This window comes from Haliotis rufescens, unplaced genomic scaffold (genome assembly GCF_023055435.1).
Source record: "Haliotis rufescens isolate VD_foot unplaced genomic scaffold, xgHalRufe1.0.p SCAF_34, whole genome shotgun sequence".
In the NCBI taxonomy this organism is placed as follows: Eukaryota; Metazoa; Mollusca; class Gastropoda; order Lepetellida; family Haliotidae; genus Haliotis; species Haliotis rufescens.
In genome coordinates this window covers 1387815-1405310 of record NW_025964046.1, presented here as the reverse complement: position 1 = coordinate 1405310, position 17496 = coordinate 1387815, and the positions used below count along the sequence as shown (strand labels likewise).

The 17496-nt window shown below is 46.6% G+C and overlaps 1 protein-coding gene across 2 annotated transcripts in view; it reads right to left on the bottom strand.

Annotated features, from left to right (window-relative positions):
* Positions 1 to 16701, bottom strand: part of LOC124128211 (multidrug resistance-associated protein 1-like) — a 61555-nt gene extending 44854 nt beyond the window's left edge. For both annotated transcript variants that reach the window (XM_048380951.1, XM_048380952.1), the window contains exons 1-7: positions 16616 to 16701; positions 12789 to 12968; positions 12024 to 12140; positions 8256 to 8384; positions 7292 to 7420; positions 3673 to 3734; positions 575 to 721 (exon numbers count right to left, since the gene is read on the bottom strand). In XM_048380951.1, coding sequence (XP_048236908.1) covers positions 575 to 721; positions 3673 to 3734; positions 7292 to 7420; positions 8256 to 8384; positions 12024 to 12140; positions 12789 to 12968; positions 16616 to 16660 — 809 coding nt within the window. In that variant the 5' untranslated portion in view covers positions 16661 to 16701. The remainder of the gene's footprint in view (positions 1 to 574; positions 722 to 3672; positions 3735 to 7291; positions 7421 to 8255; positions 8385 to 12023; positions 12141 to 12788; positions 12969 to 16615) is intronic.
* Positions 16702 to 17496: the final 795 nt, after the last annotated feature.

The window sequence follows — 17496 nt, the reverse complement described above, 5'->3', positions numbered from 1 at the left end:
TGATGAATACACATGGGGGAAATCCAAAATGTCTGAAATACAATCCAGTCACCCTCGTGTGATCGAGATGCTATTTTGTGGGTGAATGTAGAAACTGTGGATGTAAAGTTTGAAACATGTTCTGAAAGGGTTTGATAGTGATTTATAAACACATGCTGATTACATAGTCCGAATCGTACTGTCAACCCTGCTTTTAGCGGATATGTCTTAGGAATATGGAAAAAGGTTTTGTCACTTAAATCTACACGTCTCGTTTGTTTAACGCCGCACTCAGCAATATTCAAGCTATATGACGGCGGTCTGTAAATAGTCGAGTCTGGACCAGACAATCCAGTGATTGATATCATGAGCATCGATCCACGCAATTGGGATCGATGACATGCATCAACCAAGTCAGCGAGCCTGACCACCCGATCCCGTAAGTCGCCTTTTACGACAAGCATAGTCACCTTTTACAGCAAGCATGGGTTGCTGAAGACCTATTCTACCCCGGATCTTCACGGGTCCGTAAAAGATGCAAGAATCTGTACTTTTAGTTATGTCTAGAGCAGAATCAGAGGGAGTGGTCTAGTACTTTTCCTGGTTCTTCTTCTGTGTTCTTCTCACTTCCTTCACCCAAGCCTTCCAGAACTGGGGCAGAACCCTCTCACTCTTGTCCCTCGGGTGCAACTCAAACAGGTCCTCCTCCTCCAGAGATTTGCGATACCCTTTAAACAGCAGTCTGAAACAGAGGACAGCGGTCTGACACAGAGAGGACAGCAATCTGACACAGACACGACAAGACAACAGTCTGACACAGACACGACAAGACAGCAGTCTGACACAGAGAGGACAGCGGTCTGACAAAGAGAGGATAGCAGTCTGACACAGAGAAGAAAACAGTCTGACACAGAGAGGACAGCGGTCTGACACAAAGAGGACAACAGTCTGACACAGAGAGGACAGGACAGAAGTCTGACACAGAGAGGACAGGACAGCAGTCTGACACAGAGAGGACAACAGTCTGACACAGAGAGGACAGCGATCTGACACAGAGAGGACAGGACAGCAGTCTGACACAGAGAGGACAGGACAGCAGTCGGACACAGAGAGGACAGGACAGCAGTCTGACACAGAGAGGACAACAGTCTGACACAGACAGGACAACGGTCTGACACAGAGAGGACAGGACAGCAGTCTGACACAGAGGGGACAGGACAGCAGTCGGACACAGAGAGGACAGGACAGCAGTCGGACACAGAGAGGACAGGACAGCAGTCGGACACAGAGAGGACAGGACAGCGGTCTGACACAGAGAGGGCAGGACAGCAGTCTGACACAGAGAGGACAGCGGTCTGACACAGAGAGGACAGGACAGCAGTCTGACACAGAGAGGACAGTACAGCAGTCTGACACAGAGAGGACAGGACAGCAGTCTGACACAGAGAGGACAGGACAGCAGTCTGACACAGAGAGGACAGGACAGCAATCTGACACAGACACGACAAGACAGCAGTCTGACACAGAGAGGATAACAGCCTGACACAGACAGGACAGCAGTCTGACACAGAGAGGACAGCAGTCTGACACAGAGGGGACAGCAATCTGACACAGAGAGGACAGGACAGCAGTCTGACACAGAGAGGGCAGGACAGTAATCTGACACATAGAGGACAGCAGTCTGACACAGTGAGGACAGCAGTCTGACACAGAGAGGACAGGATAGCAGTCTGACACAGACAGGACAGGACAGCAGTCTGACACAGAGAGGACAGGATAGCAGTCTGACACAGAGAGGACAGCAGTCTGACACAGAGAGGATAGCAGTCTGACACAGACACGACAACAGTCTGACACAGAGAGGACAGCGGTCTGACACAGAGAGGACAGCGTTCTGACAAAGAGAGGACAGCAGTCTGACACAGAGAGGAAAACAGTCTGACACAGAGAGGACAGCAGTCTGACACAGAGAGGACACCAGGCTGACACAGAGAGGACACCAGGCTGACAGAGAGGACAGTAGTGAGACACAGAGAGGGCAGTAGTGAGACACAGAGAGGGCAGTAGTGAGACACAGAGAGGGCAGAAGTGAGACACAGAGAGGACAGTCGTCAGACACAGAGAGGACACCAGGCTGACACAGAGAGGACACCAGGCTGACACAGAGAGGACACCAGGCTGACAGAGAGGGCAGTAGTGAGACACAGAGAGGGCAGTAGTGAGACACAGAGAGGACACCAGGCTGACACAGAGAGGGCACCAGGCTGACAGAGAGGGCAGTAGTGAGACACAGAGAGGGCAGTAGTGAGACACAGAGAGGGCAGTAGTGAGACACAGAGAGGGCAGTAGTGAGACACAGAGAGGACACCAGGCTGACACAGAGAGGGCACCAGGCTGACAGAGAGGGCAGTAGTGAGACACAGAGAGGGCAGTAGTGAGACACAGAGAGGACACCAGGCTGACACAGAGAGGACACCAGGCTGACAGAGAGGGCAGTAGTGAGACACAGAGAGGGCAGTAGTGAGACACAGAGAGGGCAGTAGTGAGACACAGAGAGGACAGCAGTCTGACACAGAGAGGGCACCAGGCTGACAGAGAGGGCAGTAGTGAGACACAGAGAGGGCAGTAGTGAGACACAGAGAGGACAGTAGTGAGACACAGAGAGGACACCAGGCTGACACAGAGAGGACACCAGGCTGACAGGGAGGGCAGTAGTGAGACACAGAGAGGGCAGTAGTGAGACACAGAGAGGGCAGTCGTCAGACACAGAGAGGACAGTAGTGAGACACAGAGAGGACACCAGGCTGACACAGAGAGGACACCAGGCTGACAGAGAGGGCAGTAGTGAGACACAGAGAGGGCAGTAGTGAGACACAGAGAGGGCAGTCGTGAGACACAGAGAGGACAGCAGTCTGACACAGAGGGCACCAGGCTGACAGAGAGGGCAGTAGTGAGACACAGAGAGGGCAGTCGTGAGACACAGAGAGGGCAGTAGTGAGACACAGAGAGGACAGCAGTCTGACACAGAGAGGACACCAGGCTGACACAGAGAGGACACCAGGCTGACAGAGAGGGCAGTAGTGAGACACAGAGAGGGCAGTAGTGAGAAACAGAGAGGACAGTAGTGAGACACAGAGAGGGCAGTCGTCAGACACAGAGAGGACAGTAGTGAGACACAGAGAGGACACCAGGCTGACACAGAGAGGACACCAGGCTGACAGAGAGGGCAGTAGTGAGACACAGAGAGGGCAGTAGTGAGACACAGAGAGGGCAGTCGTCAGACACAGAGAGGACAGTAGTGAGACACAGAGAGGGCAGCAGTCTGACACAGAGAGGACACCAGGCTGACAGAGAGGGCAGTAGTGAGACACAGGGAGCACAAGACAGCAACGCTTTAGACAAGCCAAGAAAATATCCTCGACATTCTGATCATGCTGTCAAAATAATTGAAGATGAAACCATTATCGCTTTTGAGAATGTATTCGTGTGTGTACAAAAATACAATCTCAGGAAACGAAATGCAGCAATGCTTGTTCTTTTGAGAGGATAGCAATCTGACACAAGGAATACAAATTAATGGTTTAATTTCAAATTTCAAAACGACGAAAAATCTTAATCAACCACAGATTGATCGTTGTTTATCAAGGCGTGTTGGCTTGTACAACATGTCTGATGTCTGATGCGAGCACTCACGAGTTGATCCAGTGAAAAGTCACTCTGTTGAGAAAGGATGCCCTCGTCTCGGGGGACTGAACCTGTAATGAAGAAAGAAGAAGTGATGGTGCATCGCTAGCATTTCCAATAAAGTAGACTCCAAGTAATCGTCACAATGTGGCTGTATGCAGCCGACCTTCACCATGTGGTATTGTCTGCCCGACCTTCACCATGTGGTATTGTCTGCCTGACCTTCATCATGTGGTATTGTCTGCCCGACCTTCATCATGTGGTATTGTCTGCCTGACCTTCCCCATGTGGTATTGTCTGCCCGACCTTCACCATGTGGTATTGCCTATCCGACCTTCACCATGTGGTCATGTCTGCCCGACCTTCACCATGTGGTATTGTCTGCCCGACCTTCACCGTGTGGTATTGCCTATCCGACCTTCACCATGTGGTCATGTCTGCCCGACCTTCACCATGTGGTATTGTCTGCCCGACCTTCACCGTGTGGTATTGCCTATCCGACCTTCACCATGTGGTATTGTCTGCCCGACCTTCATCATGCGGTATTATTAAGCCTAACCACAGCTTACCTCCCTCGTGTGGTGGAATCAAGCTTACCTCCCTCATGTTGTGGAATGCAGCTTACCTCCCTCGTGTGGTGGAATCCAGCTTACCTCCCTCGTGTGGTGGAATACAGCTTACCTCCCTCGTGTGGTGGTATCCAGCTTACCTCCCTCGTGTGGTGGAATACAGCTTACCTCCCTCGTGTAGTGGAATCAAGCTTACCTCCCTCGTGTGGTGGAATACAGCTTACCTCCCTCGTGTGGTGGTATCCAGCTTACCTCCCTCGTGTGGTGGTATCCAGCTTACCTCGTGTGGCAGTTTCAAGCTTACCTCGTGTGGCAGTATTCAGCTTACCTCCCTCTTCTGATTGTATCCAGCTTACCTCCCTCGTGTGGCAGTATTGAGCGTACCTCCCTCTTCTGATGGTATCCAGCTTACCTCCCTCGTGTGGCAGTATCAAGCTTACCTCCCTCGTGTGGTGGTATCCAGCTTACCTCGTGTGGCAGTATCCAGCTTACCTCCCTCGTGTGGCAGTATCCAGCTTACCTTCCTCGTGTGGCAGTATCCAGCTTACCTCGTGTGGCAGTATCCAGCTTACCTCCCTCGTGTGGCAGTATCCAGCTTACCTCCCTCGTGTGGTGGTATCCAGCTTACCTCCCTCGTGTGGTGGAATCTAGCTTACCTCCCTCATGTGGTGGTATCCAGCTTACCTCCCTCGTGTGGCAGTATCAAGCTTACCTCCCTCGTCTGATGGTATCCAGCTTACCTCCGTGTTGCAGTATCCAGCTTACCTCCCTCGTGTTGCAGTATCCAGCTTACCTCCCTCATGTGGCAGTATCCAGCTTACCTCCCTCGTGTGGTGGTATCCAGCTTACCTCCCTCGTGTGGCAGTATCCAGCTTACCTCCCTCGTGTGGCAGTATCCAGCTTACCTCCCTCGTGTGGTGGTATCCAGCTTACCTCCCTCGTGTGGCAGTATCCAGCTTACCTCCCTCGTGTGGTGGTATACAACTTACCTCCCTCGTGTGATGGAATCTAGCTTACCTCCCTCGTGTGGTGGTATCCAGCTTACCTCCCTCGTGTGGTGGTATCCAGCTTACCTCCCTCGTGTGGTGGTATCCAGCTTACCTCGTGTGGCAGTATCCAGCTTACCTCCCTCGTGTTGCAGTATCCAGCTTACCTCCCTCGTGTGGTGGTATCCAGCTTACCTCCCTCGTGTGGCAGTATCCAGCTTACCTCCCTCCTGTGGTCGTATCTAGCTTACCTCCGTCGTGTAGTGGAATCTAGCTTACCTCCCTCGTGTGGTGGTATCCAGCTTACCTCCCTCGTGTGGTGGTATCCAGCTTACCTCGTGTGGCAGTATCCAGCTTACCTCCCTCGTGTGGTGGTATCCAGCTTACCTCCCTCGTGTGGCAGTATCCAGCTTACCTCCCTCCTGTGGTCGTATCTAGCTTACCTCCCTCGTGTAGTGGAATCTAGCTTACCTCCCTCGTGTGGTGGAATCCAGCTTACCTCCCTCGTGTGGTGGTATACAGCTTACCTCCCTCGTGTGGTGGAATCCAGCTTACCTCCCTCGTGTGGTGGTATACAACTTACCTCCCTCGTGTGGTGGAATCTAGCTTACCTCCCTCGTGTGGTGGTATCCAGCTTACCTCCCTCGTGTGGTGGTATCCAGCTTACCTCGTGTGGCAGTATCAAGCTTACCTCGTGTGGCAGTATTCAGCTTACCTCCCTCTTCTGATTGTATCCAGCTTACCTCCCTCGTGTGGCATTATTGAGCGTACCTCCCTCTTCTGATGGTATCCAGCTTACCTCCCTCGTGTGGCAGTATCAAGCTTACCTCCCTCGTGTGGTGGTATCCAGCTTACCTCGTGTGGCAGTATCCAGCTTACCTCCCTCGTGTGGCAGTATCCAGCTTACCTTCCTCGTCTGATGGTATCCAGCTTACCTCCCTCGTGTGGCAGTATCAAGCTTACCTCCCTCGTGTGGTGGTATCCAGCTTACCTCGTGTGGCAGTATCCAGCTTACCTCCCTCGTGTGGCAGTATCCAGCTTACCTTCCTCGTGTGGCAGTATCCAGCTTACCTCCCTCATGTGGTGGTATCCAGCTTACCTCCCTCGTGTGGCAGTATCCAGCTTAACTCCCTCGTCTGATGGTATCCAGCTTACCTCCCTCGTGTTGCAGTATCCAGCTTACCTCCCTCGTGTGGCAGTATCCAGCTTACCTCCCTCGTGTGGCAGTATCCAGCTTACCTCCCTCGTGTGGTGGTATCCAGCTTACCTCCCTCGTGTGGCAGTATCCAGCTTACCTCCCTCGTGTGGTGGTATCCAGCTTACCTCCCTCGTGTGGCAGTATCCAGCTTACCTCCCTCGTCTGATGGTATCCAGCTTACCTCCCTCGTGTTGCAGTATCCAGCTTACCTCCCTCGTGTGGCAGTATCCAGCTTACCTCCCTCGTGTGGCAGTATCCAGCTTACCTCCCTCGTGTGGTGGTATCCAGCTTACCTCCCTCGTGTGGCAGTATCCAGCTACCTCCCTCGTGTTGCAGTATCCAGCTACCTCCCTCGTGTGGCAGTACCCAGCTTACCTCCCTCGTGTGGCAGTATCCAGCTTACCTCCCTCGTGTGGTGGTATCCAGCTTACCTCCCTCGTGTGGCAGTATCCAGCTTATCTCCCTCGTGTGGTGGTATCCAGCTTACCTCCCTCGTGTGGCAGTATCCAGCTTACCTCCCTCGTCTGATGGTATCCAGCTTACCTCCCTCGTGTTGCAGTATCCAGCTTACCTCCCTCGTGTGGCAGTATCCAGCTTACCTCCCTCGTGTGGCAGTATCCAGCTTACCTCCCTCGTGTGGTGGTATCCAGCTTACCTCCCTCGTGTGGCAGTATCCAGCTACCTCCCTCGTGTTGCAGTATCCAGCTACCTCCCTCGTGTGGCAGTACCCAGCTTACCTCCCTCGTGTGGTGGTATCCAGCTTACCTCCCTCGTGTGGCAGTATCCAGCTACCTCCCTCGTGTTGCAGTATCCAGCTACCTCCCTCGTGTGGCAGTACCCAGCTTACCTCCCTCGTGTGGCAGTATCCAGCTTACCTCCTTCTGCATACTGTAGCTTCCCTGTCGTTTTCGACTGTCAGCAAAACAATGAAGGAGCAACGTCGCCAGCACAAGTCCATGGTACACATAGAACAGGACGAAGCGGAAGAGATGGTCCTTGTACTCCTGAAATGTTGCAATAACGGAAACATAGACCAGGACGAAGCGGAAGAGATGGTCCTTGTACTCCTGAAATGTTGCAATAACGGAAACATAGACCAGGACGAAGCGGAAGAGATGGTCCTTGTACTCCTGAAATGTTGCAATAACTGAAACATAGACCAGTTAGAACAGCACCCGCAGAATGTTTGATTGATTGTATATGTTGTTATGTATACACACAGCACACTTTTTGTTTACCTGAGTAGACCGCTATGTATATTCAGTTGGATGAGTGTTACACCTGTATTATCCCTACTGCTGTATTATCCTACTGTAGGCTGACATATTATATTCTTGCTGTATTATCCTGCTGTAGGCTGACATATATACCTGCTGTATGATCCTACTGCAGGCTGACATATATACCTGCTGTATGATCCTACTGCAGGCTGACATATATACCCACCTGCTGTATGATACTACTGTAGGCTGACATATATACCTGCTGTATGATCCTACTGTAGGCTGACATACATACCCACCTGCTGTATTATCCTATTGTAGGCTGACATATTATATTCCTGCTTTATTATCCTACTGTAGGCCGACATACATACCCACCTGCTGTATGATCCTACTGAAGGCTGACATATTTACCCACTTGCTGTATAATCCTACTGTAGGCTGACATATATGCCTGCTGTATTATCCTACTGTAGGCTGACATATATACCCGCTTGCTGTATTATCCCGGTGTAGGCTGACATACATACCCACCTGCTGCATGATCCTACTGTAGGCTGACATATACATACCCACCTGCTGTATTGTCCTACTGTAGGCTGACATATTTACCCACCTGCTGAATGATCCTACTGTAGAATGGTACCACTCCTGCCAATGTTGTCAACAGCCAAAATATGAACTGAATTCCGGATGTGATGAAGCCTCGCTTTCGTTCAACCTGAACCAAGATGGCCGCCAGCAGCTGGAGACAAGACGAACGATATGTGTGTTGACAAGACTTTTTATCACGAAGCCATTGTTCAAAAGTAACCACTCGTAAGAAGGGAAAAAAATATATTGTGACTTCCTTAAGGCATTTAAAACGTATGTACAGCAAATAAAAATGCAACAGTATTTTATGAGTATGGTAAAAGGTTGAGAGAATATTTTGACAGCTTCTGTGGTGTAAGACAATGTTGCACACTCAGTCCTTTTTTGTTTTCTTTATTTGTAAACGAACTTGTCTTTAGATGACGGTATTTTCTTCAATGAGGAAAAGTTAAATATCATAGCGGTGTTGTTGGCTGATGACTCGAGCCTGGTGGCGGACAGAGTAATTAAACTACACTGAGGCTAGATGCGTTGTATTTATATTCTCATCAGTGGGGTGTGGGCATTAATTTTGATGAAAGTAAATTATTGTTTAAAAATAGAAGGTCCATTATCAAACATGAAAAATGGTTTAACAATGGTAACATTGTGAAAACTGTTAACACATATTAATATCTACTGCTGATGGTTACTCCAAAATTGAAATGGACATAGCTAGTTTCAGCTTTATCAGAGCATGCCAGTAAAGCTCTTTGGCCAGCTAAGTCTTTAATAAGAAGTTATGAGTTATCAATTAAAAATGCTTTTAATATATTTGATCAGAAGATTGTGCCAATATTAACATATGGACCACAAATCTGGGTTTTGAGAAAAAAGAGAAAGTATTGTACACCGAAAGTTGTGTACAGTTTTTCATACAGTGTTTCATGAAACATACAGGGTACAGGCCAGCCACTGCTGTAGCCTAGGGAGAATGTAGTAGAGTTCCACTGCATACAATATATCATAGCAAATGTATTAAGTACTGTTGTAACCCTGTCTGGCGCTCGGCATTAAGGGGCTAAAACAAGGACTGGTCGGCTCGGAGTCAGTATACTGTGTCTGAGTGAGGTATTCATGTTAAACTGCTGCATGGTATCTCAGTGTGCTAGCACTATAAATCGGCATCAGTCCGGACTAGTACAAGCAGCCACACACACACATGCACGATGCTATATAAGTGCAATAATCTTGGACGCGACGTTAAACCCCATTTCACCTCACCTCACCTCGCCTGGTTTGCACAAGATATGGATGATACCAATCTATTTGTTTATAAATTTAGTGAAAGAGTTTGTGACTACGCACTTCAAGACTGGCATATGTAGCTTGATATATCACTTGAACTTTATAAGCCTAACAAATTAAATTTAACTCATGAACATTATTTTTTAGATACAAATATTTGTGTGTAAAACGACTGCTAACTAAATTTAGAAGTGGTCATAAACCCATGGTATCCAGTTGGTTCGTGATAATTGATATTTCTTACAAAGAATATGTCAGTCAACAAATGTTAATGTCATGTTAAACTCTCGAGCTTCCTGAATGGTATCCTCACAGCAAGATACATCACGTCTTAGGAAGGCATTTAGAAGTGATACAGATAAGGAAGAGAATGTATGGATGTCAACTTCTTTATTATTAGGAACACAACGTTTCGGAGTATATGCTTACTCCTTCATCAGGTGAATAAGTACGACCGATGAAGGAGTAAGCATATACTCCGAAACGTTGTGTTCCTAATAATAAAGAAGTTGACATCCATATATTCTTTTCTTTAAGATAAATCATTGTTTTATCTCTGTAAAATGGTACTCGTAAACCGTTTTGTAGTATAGGTCCGATGGCCTTCATCCAAAATAGTCTGTCTGTCTGTCTGTCTGTCTGATGCGATACTGTGAGGTAATCATTTGCGGAAATGTGCCACGCCCGCAATAAAATTGTCTCGATGCCGACTTGACTGAGGATGTTTTCTCTCTTTAATCGAAGAGTTTATACATATTTGATATCATAACACACTGTGACGAGAATGTATTTAATTTGCAAAATTGATTTAAAACATTAATTACGATGGGAAAGTAAATTAATATATGGGATCCTTTCACAACTGATGGGTACATGCATCAGGGCGTAGTAATTCCACTTTTTTGATGTGACTGAAACTGTTGCGGCCTAACGATCTTATTTATGAAGGGATCCTCACGAAATCGTCTCTTGTATGCATATGACCGCCTCCGTGGTCTTGTGGTAGAGCGTCCGCCCAGAGAGCGGAAGGTCCAGGGTTCGATCCCGGGCCGCGTCATACAAAAAGACGTTAAAAGATTGTACTTGTTGTTACCCTGTCTGGCGCTCGGCATTAAGGGGCTAAAACAAGGACTGGTCGGCTCGGAGTCAGTATACTGTGTCTGAGTGGGGTATTCATGTTAAACTGTGGCATGGTATCTCAGTGAGCTAGCACTATAAATCGGCATCAGTCCGGACTTGTACAAGCAGCCACACACACACATGCACGTGCATGCACGTCGCTATATAAGTGCAATAATCTTTGACGCGACGTTAAACCCAATTTCACCTCACCTTGTATGCATATACAGTATTTTGGCGAAGTGCAAACCATAAGTTTCTTCATCTTCTTAAAGCTGTACATTGATCATGAGTTATTCAGAAATACCGACAGTGTATTGGAGCAGCGATGTCCCTTTGTGACGCCATAGTTAAAGAGTGAATTTACGTCTTTTGTAGCGTTGCCATGCTATGACGTCACATAGGGGGGACTTTTTTACTTGTACTAACTCATATGAGTATGGTTTTACGCCCGCTTTTAGCAATATTCCAGCAATATCACGGCGGGGGACACCAAAAATGGGCTTCAGACATTGTACCCATGTCGGGAATCGAACCCGGGTCTTTGGCGTGAGGAGCGAACGTTTAACCACTAAGCTACCCGACCGCCCATATGCCAAAGACGTTAAAAGATGGTACTTGTGGTTACCTTGTCTGGCGCTCGGCATTGAGGGGCTGGTATGTCAGTGGGCTAGCAAGCACACACACACACACACACACACACACACACACACACACACACACACACACACACACACACACACACACACACACACACACACACACACACACAACACACACAAACACACACAAACACACACACACACACAAACACAAACATAAACACAAACCCACACAAACACAGAAACACAGAAACACACACACAAACACACACACACAAACACAAACACACAAACACAAACAAACACAAACACACACACACACACACACACACACACACACAAACACAAACACACAAACACAAACATAAACACAAACACACACACACACACAAACACACACACAAACACACACACAAACACAAACATAAACACAAATACACACACACACACACACACACAAGTGCAATAATCTTGGACGTGACGTTAATCACCGACTCATCTCACCCACCACCAATCCAACATTTTCAAGTTTAAATATATAACAATAACGTTATTGTTAACTTTCGGAAATTATCGGGGCGGACGGGTAGCTGGTGGTTAAAGCCCAGGGTTCGATTCAAATCATGGTTAAATTGTATGAAGCCCATGTCCGCCGTGATGTTGCTGGAATGCTGCTAACATCGGCGTAAAACCATACTCATTCGGGATTTTATCTCAAAATGATTCCCGCTGGAAAACCAAAAACAATTGTTTGACCTCAACAAGGACGAAGCGTAACTTACAAATGTAACAACTTGAAGGCCTCTGGCGGCGTACACAGCCGTGACAACATCCTCTCCATCAGTCACGACCTTCATGACATCCACGACGCAGATGAAACTCAGAAAGATGCTGAAAAACTAATTTGACATCATCAATTATTGTGTGAATCATTGGTCTGTTTGGTCCACCACGTTACACCAAGGCCCAGTCATCAAGGGGTCAGTGGGGATTCTACTCTGTAAGATAAAGCACAAATATTAACCTGCATCTACTCGGGTCTTCGGCTCCCTGTCGTCCGAGAAATCGCAATTTCCTGCGCAGAGCTGCGTCTCTTAGGCGTGCCTATTATCCTGGTTTCGAATCCCACATTTCCAGGTTTGTCAGAGTGCTCGTTTGTGTGTTTAGGTTCATGCCGCATTCAGCAAGAGTTTATGAATACCACCCACTCACTCACTCACTCACTCACTCACTCACTCAACCACCCACCCACTCACTCACTCACCCACTCACTCACTAACCGAACCATCCACTCACCCACTCACTCATCCATCCACCATCCCACTCATTCACTCTCAGTTACCCACCCACCCACCAACCCACATACCCACCCATCCACTCACTCACCCTACCACTCACTCACCCCACCACTCACCCACTCACTCACCCATCCACCCACTCACCAACTCACCCTACCACTCACCCACCCAAACACCCAACAACCCATCCAATACTAACACATTCACTCACTCACTCACTCACTCACTCACTCACTCACTCTGGCCTACCATCTTTGATGTGTTGAGCATGTTGACGCGGAGAGGTTTGGAGTCCTTGACCTTGCACAAGTAGCCCAGATAGAAGGGCAAGGTCAGCCACAGCCACCCACACGGCACCCACACAAGGAGAGTGTTCTGGAAACATGGCGTGAACTCGGGCCACCAGTTGTCAAATAGTAAACTCTCATTCTGAAACGACAATAAAACAGATGTACGCGATGCTTTATAGAGTAGTAATTTCATACACAAGTGGACGTTCTGTGTATGAAGCTGAAGGATTCTGAATCGATGATGATATTAGAGACAGTGGTTGTTTATTATTCAGTATTAAGATTGCTTTTGACTAATCTCACATGTTGGTAGGGCACCCATTATAAAATATACTGAGTCAATTCCTTGTCAAAATTGCTGTGTGGGGTCTGGCATTGTCGTGTTGGAAGATTAAACCGGGTTCCATGTGCTGCCATAAAAGGCAGAAGTTCTGGTGCCAGTACCTGGTCGCGGTAAGCAGCAGCGTTGAGGTTGCCACGGATGACAAGAAGCCTGGAACGTGCATTGCCGTAGAAAGCACCCCACACCATGACACGTCCGCCTCGAAATCTGTCAACTTCCTGTACACAACACTGGGCGTAACGTTCATGACGGCGCCTCCACACCCTCGCCCTACCATCAGCAAATCGAAGATTAAATTGGGATTCTTCACTGAAGACGACTTGATTCCAATTCCTCTGAGTCCATCGTAAGTGTCGCTTTGCCCACAATTGAACTTGACGTCTGTGTAATTGAGTCAGAATCGGCCCGCAGTATGGCCGTCGGGCTTGAAGGTGAGCAGTTCTCAGACGGTTTCGAACAGTTTGCGCACTCAGTCTACCCCTAAACAGTTCATTTCTGGTTGATGTAGCCGTCAAAAATCGGTTACGGGGATGACGTAAGACAATCTGACGATCCTCTGCATGTGACGTCACACGTGGTCGACCTTGCCGAGGGCGATCAGCGGTGGTACCCATTTGCTGTAGACGCGTCTGTAAATCATAAACAGTCCGTCGACTACAACCCATCGTCCTTGCGACTTCAGCTACGGACGTTCTCGTCTGCAACATGCCGATGGCACGTTCACGTTGCACATTTGAAAGGCGTGGCATGACAAATGGCCGTAAAGACTTTTGTTTTCTTGTGTTTTTCCTTTTTTGTTAATGACTGTATAACAAGTATGGCTGAAAACACGTGCGGTATTATGGCCACGTGACCAGTGGCACGTAAAAAAACACTTTTGCCACTATAGTGCTGTGCACATGATTTTGATCGATTCACCTGCACCTGTTATCTGAAGATAATACGTGGCCATTACTGTTTAAATACACAATAAGGGCCCACAATGATAACTGGTCAAAATGTTAAAATTTTAGGATTGTGAAGTTTTTAATTTGGTTCAGTATAGTTACATGCCAATCCTCTGGTATCTAGCAAATCGCGAATCGTCCTTCTATAAACGAAATATACTCTGCACCTATTCGCCGACATGGCTTCGAATAGAGGCGGATACATGATGCCAAAAATAGCCGTTTAATCGTCCACAAATAGCCGTCCAATTGTCTAAAAATACCCGTCCAATCGTCTAAAAATAGCCGTTTAATCGTCTAAAAATAGCCGTTTATTCGTCTAAAAATCGCCGTTTATTCGTCTAAAGATTTCCGTTCAATCGTCTAAAAATAGCCGTCCAATCGTCTAATAGCCGTTTAATCGTCTAAAAATAGCCGTTTAATCGTCTAAAAATAGCCGTTTATTCGTCTAAAAATAGCCGTCCAATCGTCTAAAAATAGCCGTCCAATCGTCTAAAAATAGCCGTCCAATCGTCTAAAAATAGCCGTTTAATCGTCTAAAAATAGCCGTTTATTCGTCTAAAAATAGCCGTCCAATCGTCTAAAGATTTCCGTTCAATCGTCTAAAAATAGCCGTTTAATCGTCTAAAGATAGCCATCCTATCGTCTAAAAATAGCCGTCCAATCGTCTAAAAATAGCCGTCCAATCGTCTAAAAATAACTGTTCAAGCGTCTTAAAAGATCCGTTCAATCGTCTAAAATTAGCCGTCCAATCGTCTACAAATAGCCGTCCCATCGTCCACAAATAGCGTCCAATAGCCTTTCACACATTTGTTTTAAGATTGAAGCAAAAATCACAAAGTCCCCACAAAATCGAAAGAACAAATCATCTGACTGTTACAGTGAGTTCACTGTGATGAGAGAATGTCCATCTAATCTGTCTGTCCGTACAAAAGAGTAGTTTTCGAGCTATCCAAAAAATACCATGGAATTGGGATTCGGATTTCTATGTCAGGTACACACATATGTGAACAGATTCAAAGTAAAACTTGTTGCCGTGGAAACGGATACAAATTAAAAAAATAAACATAACAAAGGGCAGCATTTTATCCCCTGATTGTTACGCCTGCCAAGTCTGGATGAAAAATCTTGAATGGTGTTTTTGAGTTCTGCTCCAGAAACAACACCTACTACTTTTTTCCGTGAAGATTCCGGGGTAAAAGGCGACTAACGGGATCGGGTGGTCAGGCTCGCTGACTTGGTTGATGCATGTCATCGTATCCCAATTGCGTGGTTTGATGCTCATGATATTAAGCACTGGATTGTCTGGTCCCGACTCGATTATTTACAGACCGCCGTCATATAGCTGGAATATTGCTTAGTGCGGCGTTAAACAGCCAACCAACCAACCAACGATATCCTATGTCGGATCATAACCGCAAATGTAATTCCTTAGTGAACCTCTAAACAGGTGATACCTTTAAACTTAAAGCAGCTTTATGCAAATGTATATGCCATGTCTTTATGTTGTCACCTGATACACTGAACTTTATGTGAAAGACGTGACAAACATAATTATAAAATAAGTAGAATTGTATTTAACTGTTTCAGGTATATGGCCTTTCCTACAATGGAATATATATTTTATTGTATTTGGTTTGAGATGATATTAGGGTCTATACTCATGTCATTTAATATTCTTTTCAAAGTGTGTCACCGTCCTTGTGTAGAGGGTGGGACGCCTAGTGGTTAAAGCGTTCGCTCGTCAGGCCCAAGACCCGTGTTCGATTCCCCACATGGGTACAATGTGTGAAGCCCATTTCTGGGGTCCTCCGCCGTGATATTGCTGGAATATTGCTAAAAGCGGCGTAAACCATACTCACTTACTCACTTCTCGCATAGAAACCATATTCAGTGTTAGCCTGTGTCAAGGTGGCGTTTTTTTAAAAAAACACTGCGCATTTAACTTCTTTGATAGGCATTTAGAAGTTGGAATACTAAGTAAGGATAAGAATTTATGGATGAACAACGTCTTTATTTCAATTAAGAGCGACGTTTCGGTGTAGGTTCACGTCGCTCTTCATTGTAATAAAGAAGTTGTTCACCCATAAATTCTTATCCTTACTTACTGCGCATTCAGCTTGAATATTTGAAAGGGTGTGAACAACACTAAATAGCGACACACCACCAAAAATAACCTGTTTTTAATTTGAATCACATGAACAACATAAGAATGGCTATGTGTAAGGGTTTTCAACAGAAGCGATAAGTTATCTGAACGAAAGCTAAAAATGCCAACTTGTTGTGCATTCAGTTCGGAGCATATCGAATGTCCGCCCGTGGTCCTGAATAACGACTATATGTGTGCCAGTAAGTGGTTGTTCTATAACTGGATCGTTCATCTAATGAAATATACTCACCGTACTTGAGATAATTTCTGTACGTGTTAGTTGGTCTAATTACCATATTTTATACACAGTTTGAATAAATGACAACATGATTGTAATTTATACTTACGAAAATAACAGAATCTCCGCAAAACGTCTTGAAGCTCTCGGCCATTTTGTTGCATTGTCATATACCTCCTAAACAAGAGAGCTACATCTAGAACGCTGGGGCCCTGGTGAGGGGGTTAATGTATCGCTTCTATTCTATTTATATCTATTTCAAAATTCGCGTTGTGGGAATTAATATATGTACTATATGTACTGTATCAATGGTACCATCCATTTTGTATGACATGCTGACAATTATCCGTACTTGTTTTTTTAAAACCAAAACTTTGATTCACCCTTGCAGGGCCTCTAATCGAACGGGGTTTCCCCGCGTCTAAACTGACGCACCATATACGCAGTGACAACGTCGACCGAGCGTTGTGATAACGTCCTTTCGAAAATTAACTGTTCCAGAAAATATTGAAAAATCATCATATTGCCTGAAGTTTTACAATAAATATTTGTTCGCTTGAGGTACTGGATATCAGGCAGAGAATAAATGTGTTGCTATTCAATTGTTACTCTATTCCTTGAAGCGCTATCTTGAGGGGGGGGGGGGGGGGGGGGGGGCGGTAACGTCGTGTCCAAGGTTATTATTATATTATTATACTTATATTGCGACGAACCTGCGGACTAATGCCGACTTTATAGTGCGAGCCCATGAGATCGCATGCCGCAATTTAACATGAATACTTCACTCAGACACAGTAAACTCATAGCCGACCAGTCCATGTTTTAGCTCCTTAATGCCGAGCGCCAGGCAGGGTAACAACAAGTAGTCTGTTTCAACGTGTTTAGTATGACGTGGCTTGGGATCGAACTACGGACCTTCCGCTCTCCGGGCGGACGTTCTACCACCAGGACACGGAGGCGGTCGACTGCCTTGAAGCAATGTCCGAAAAC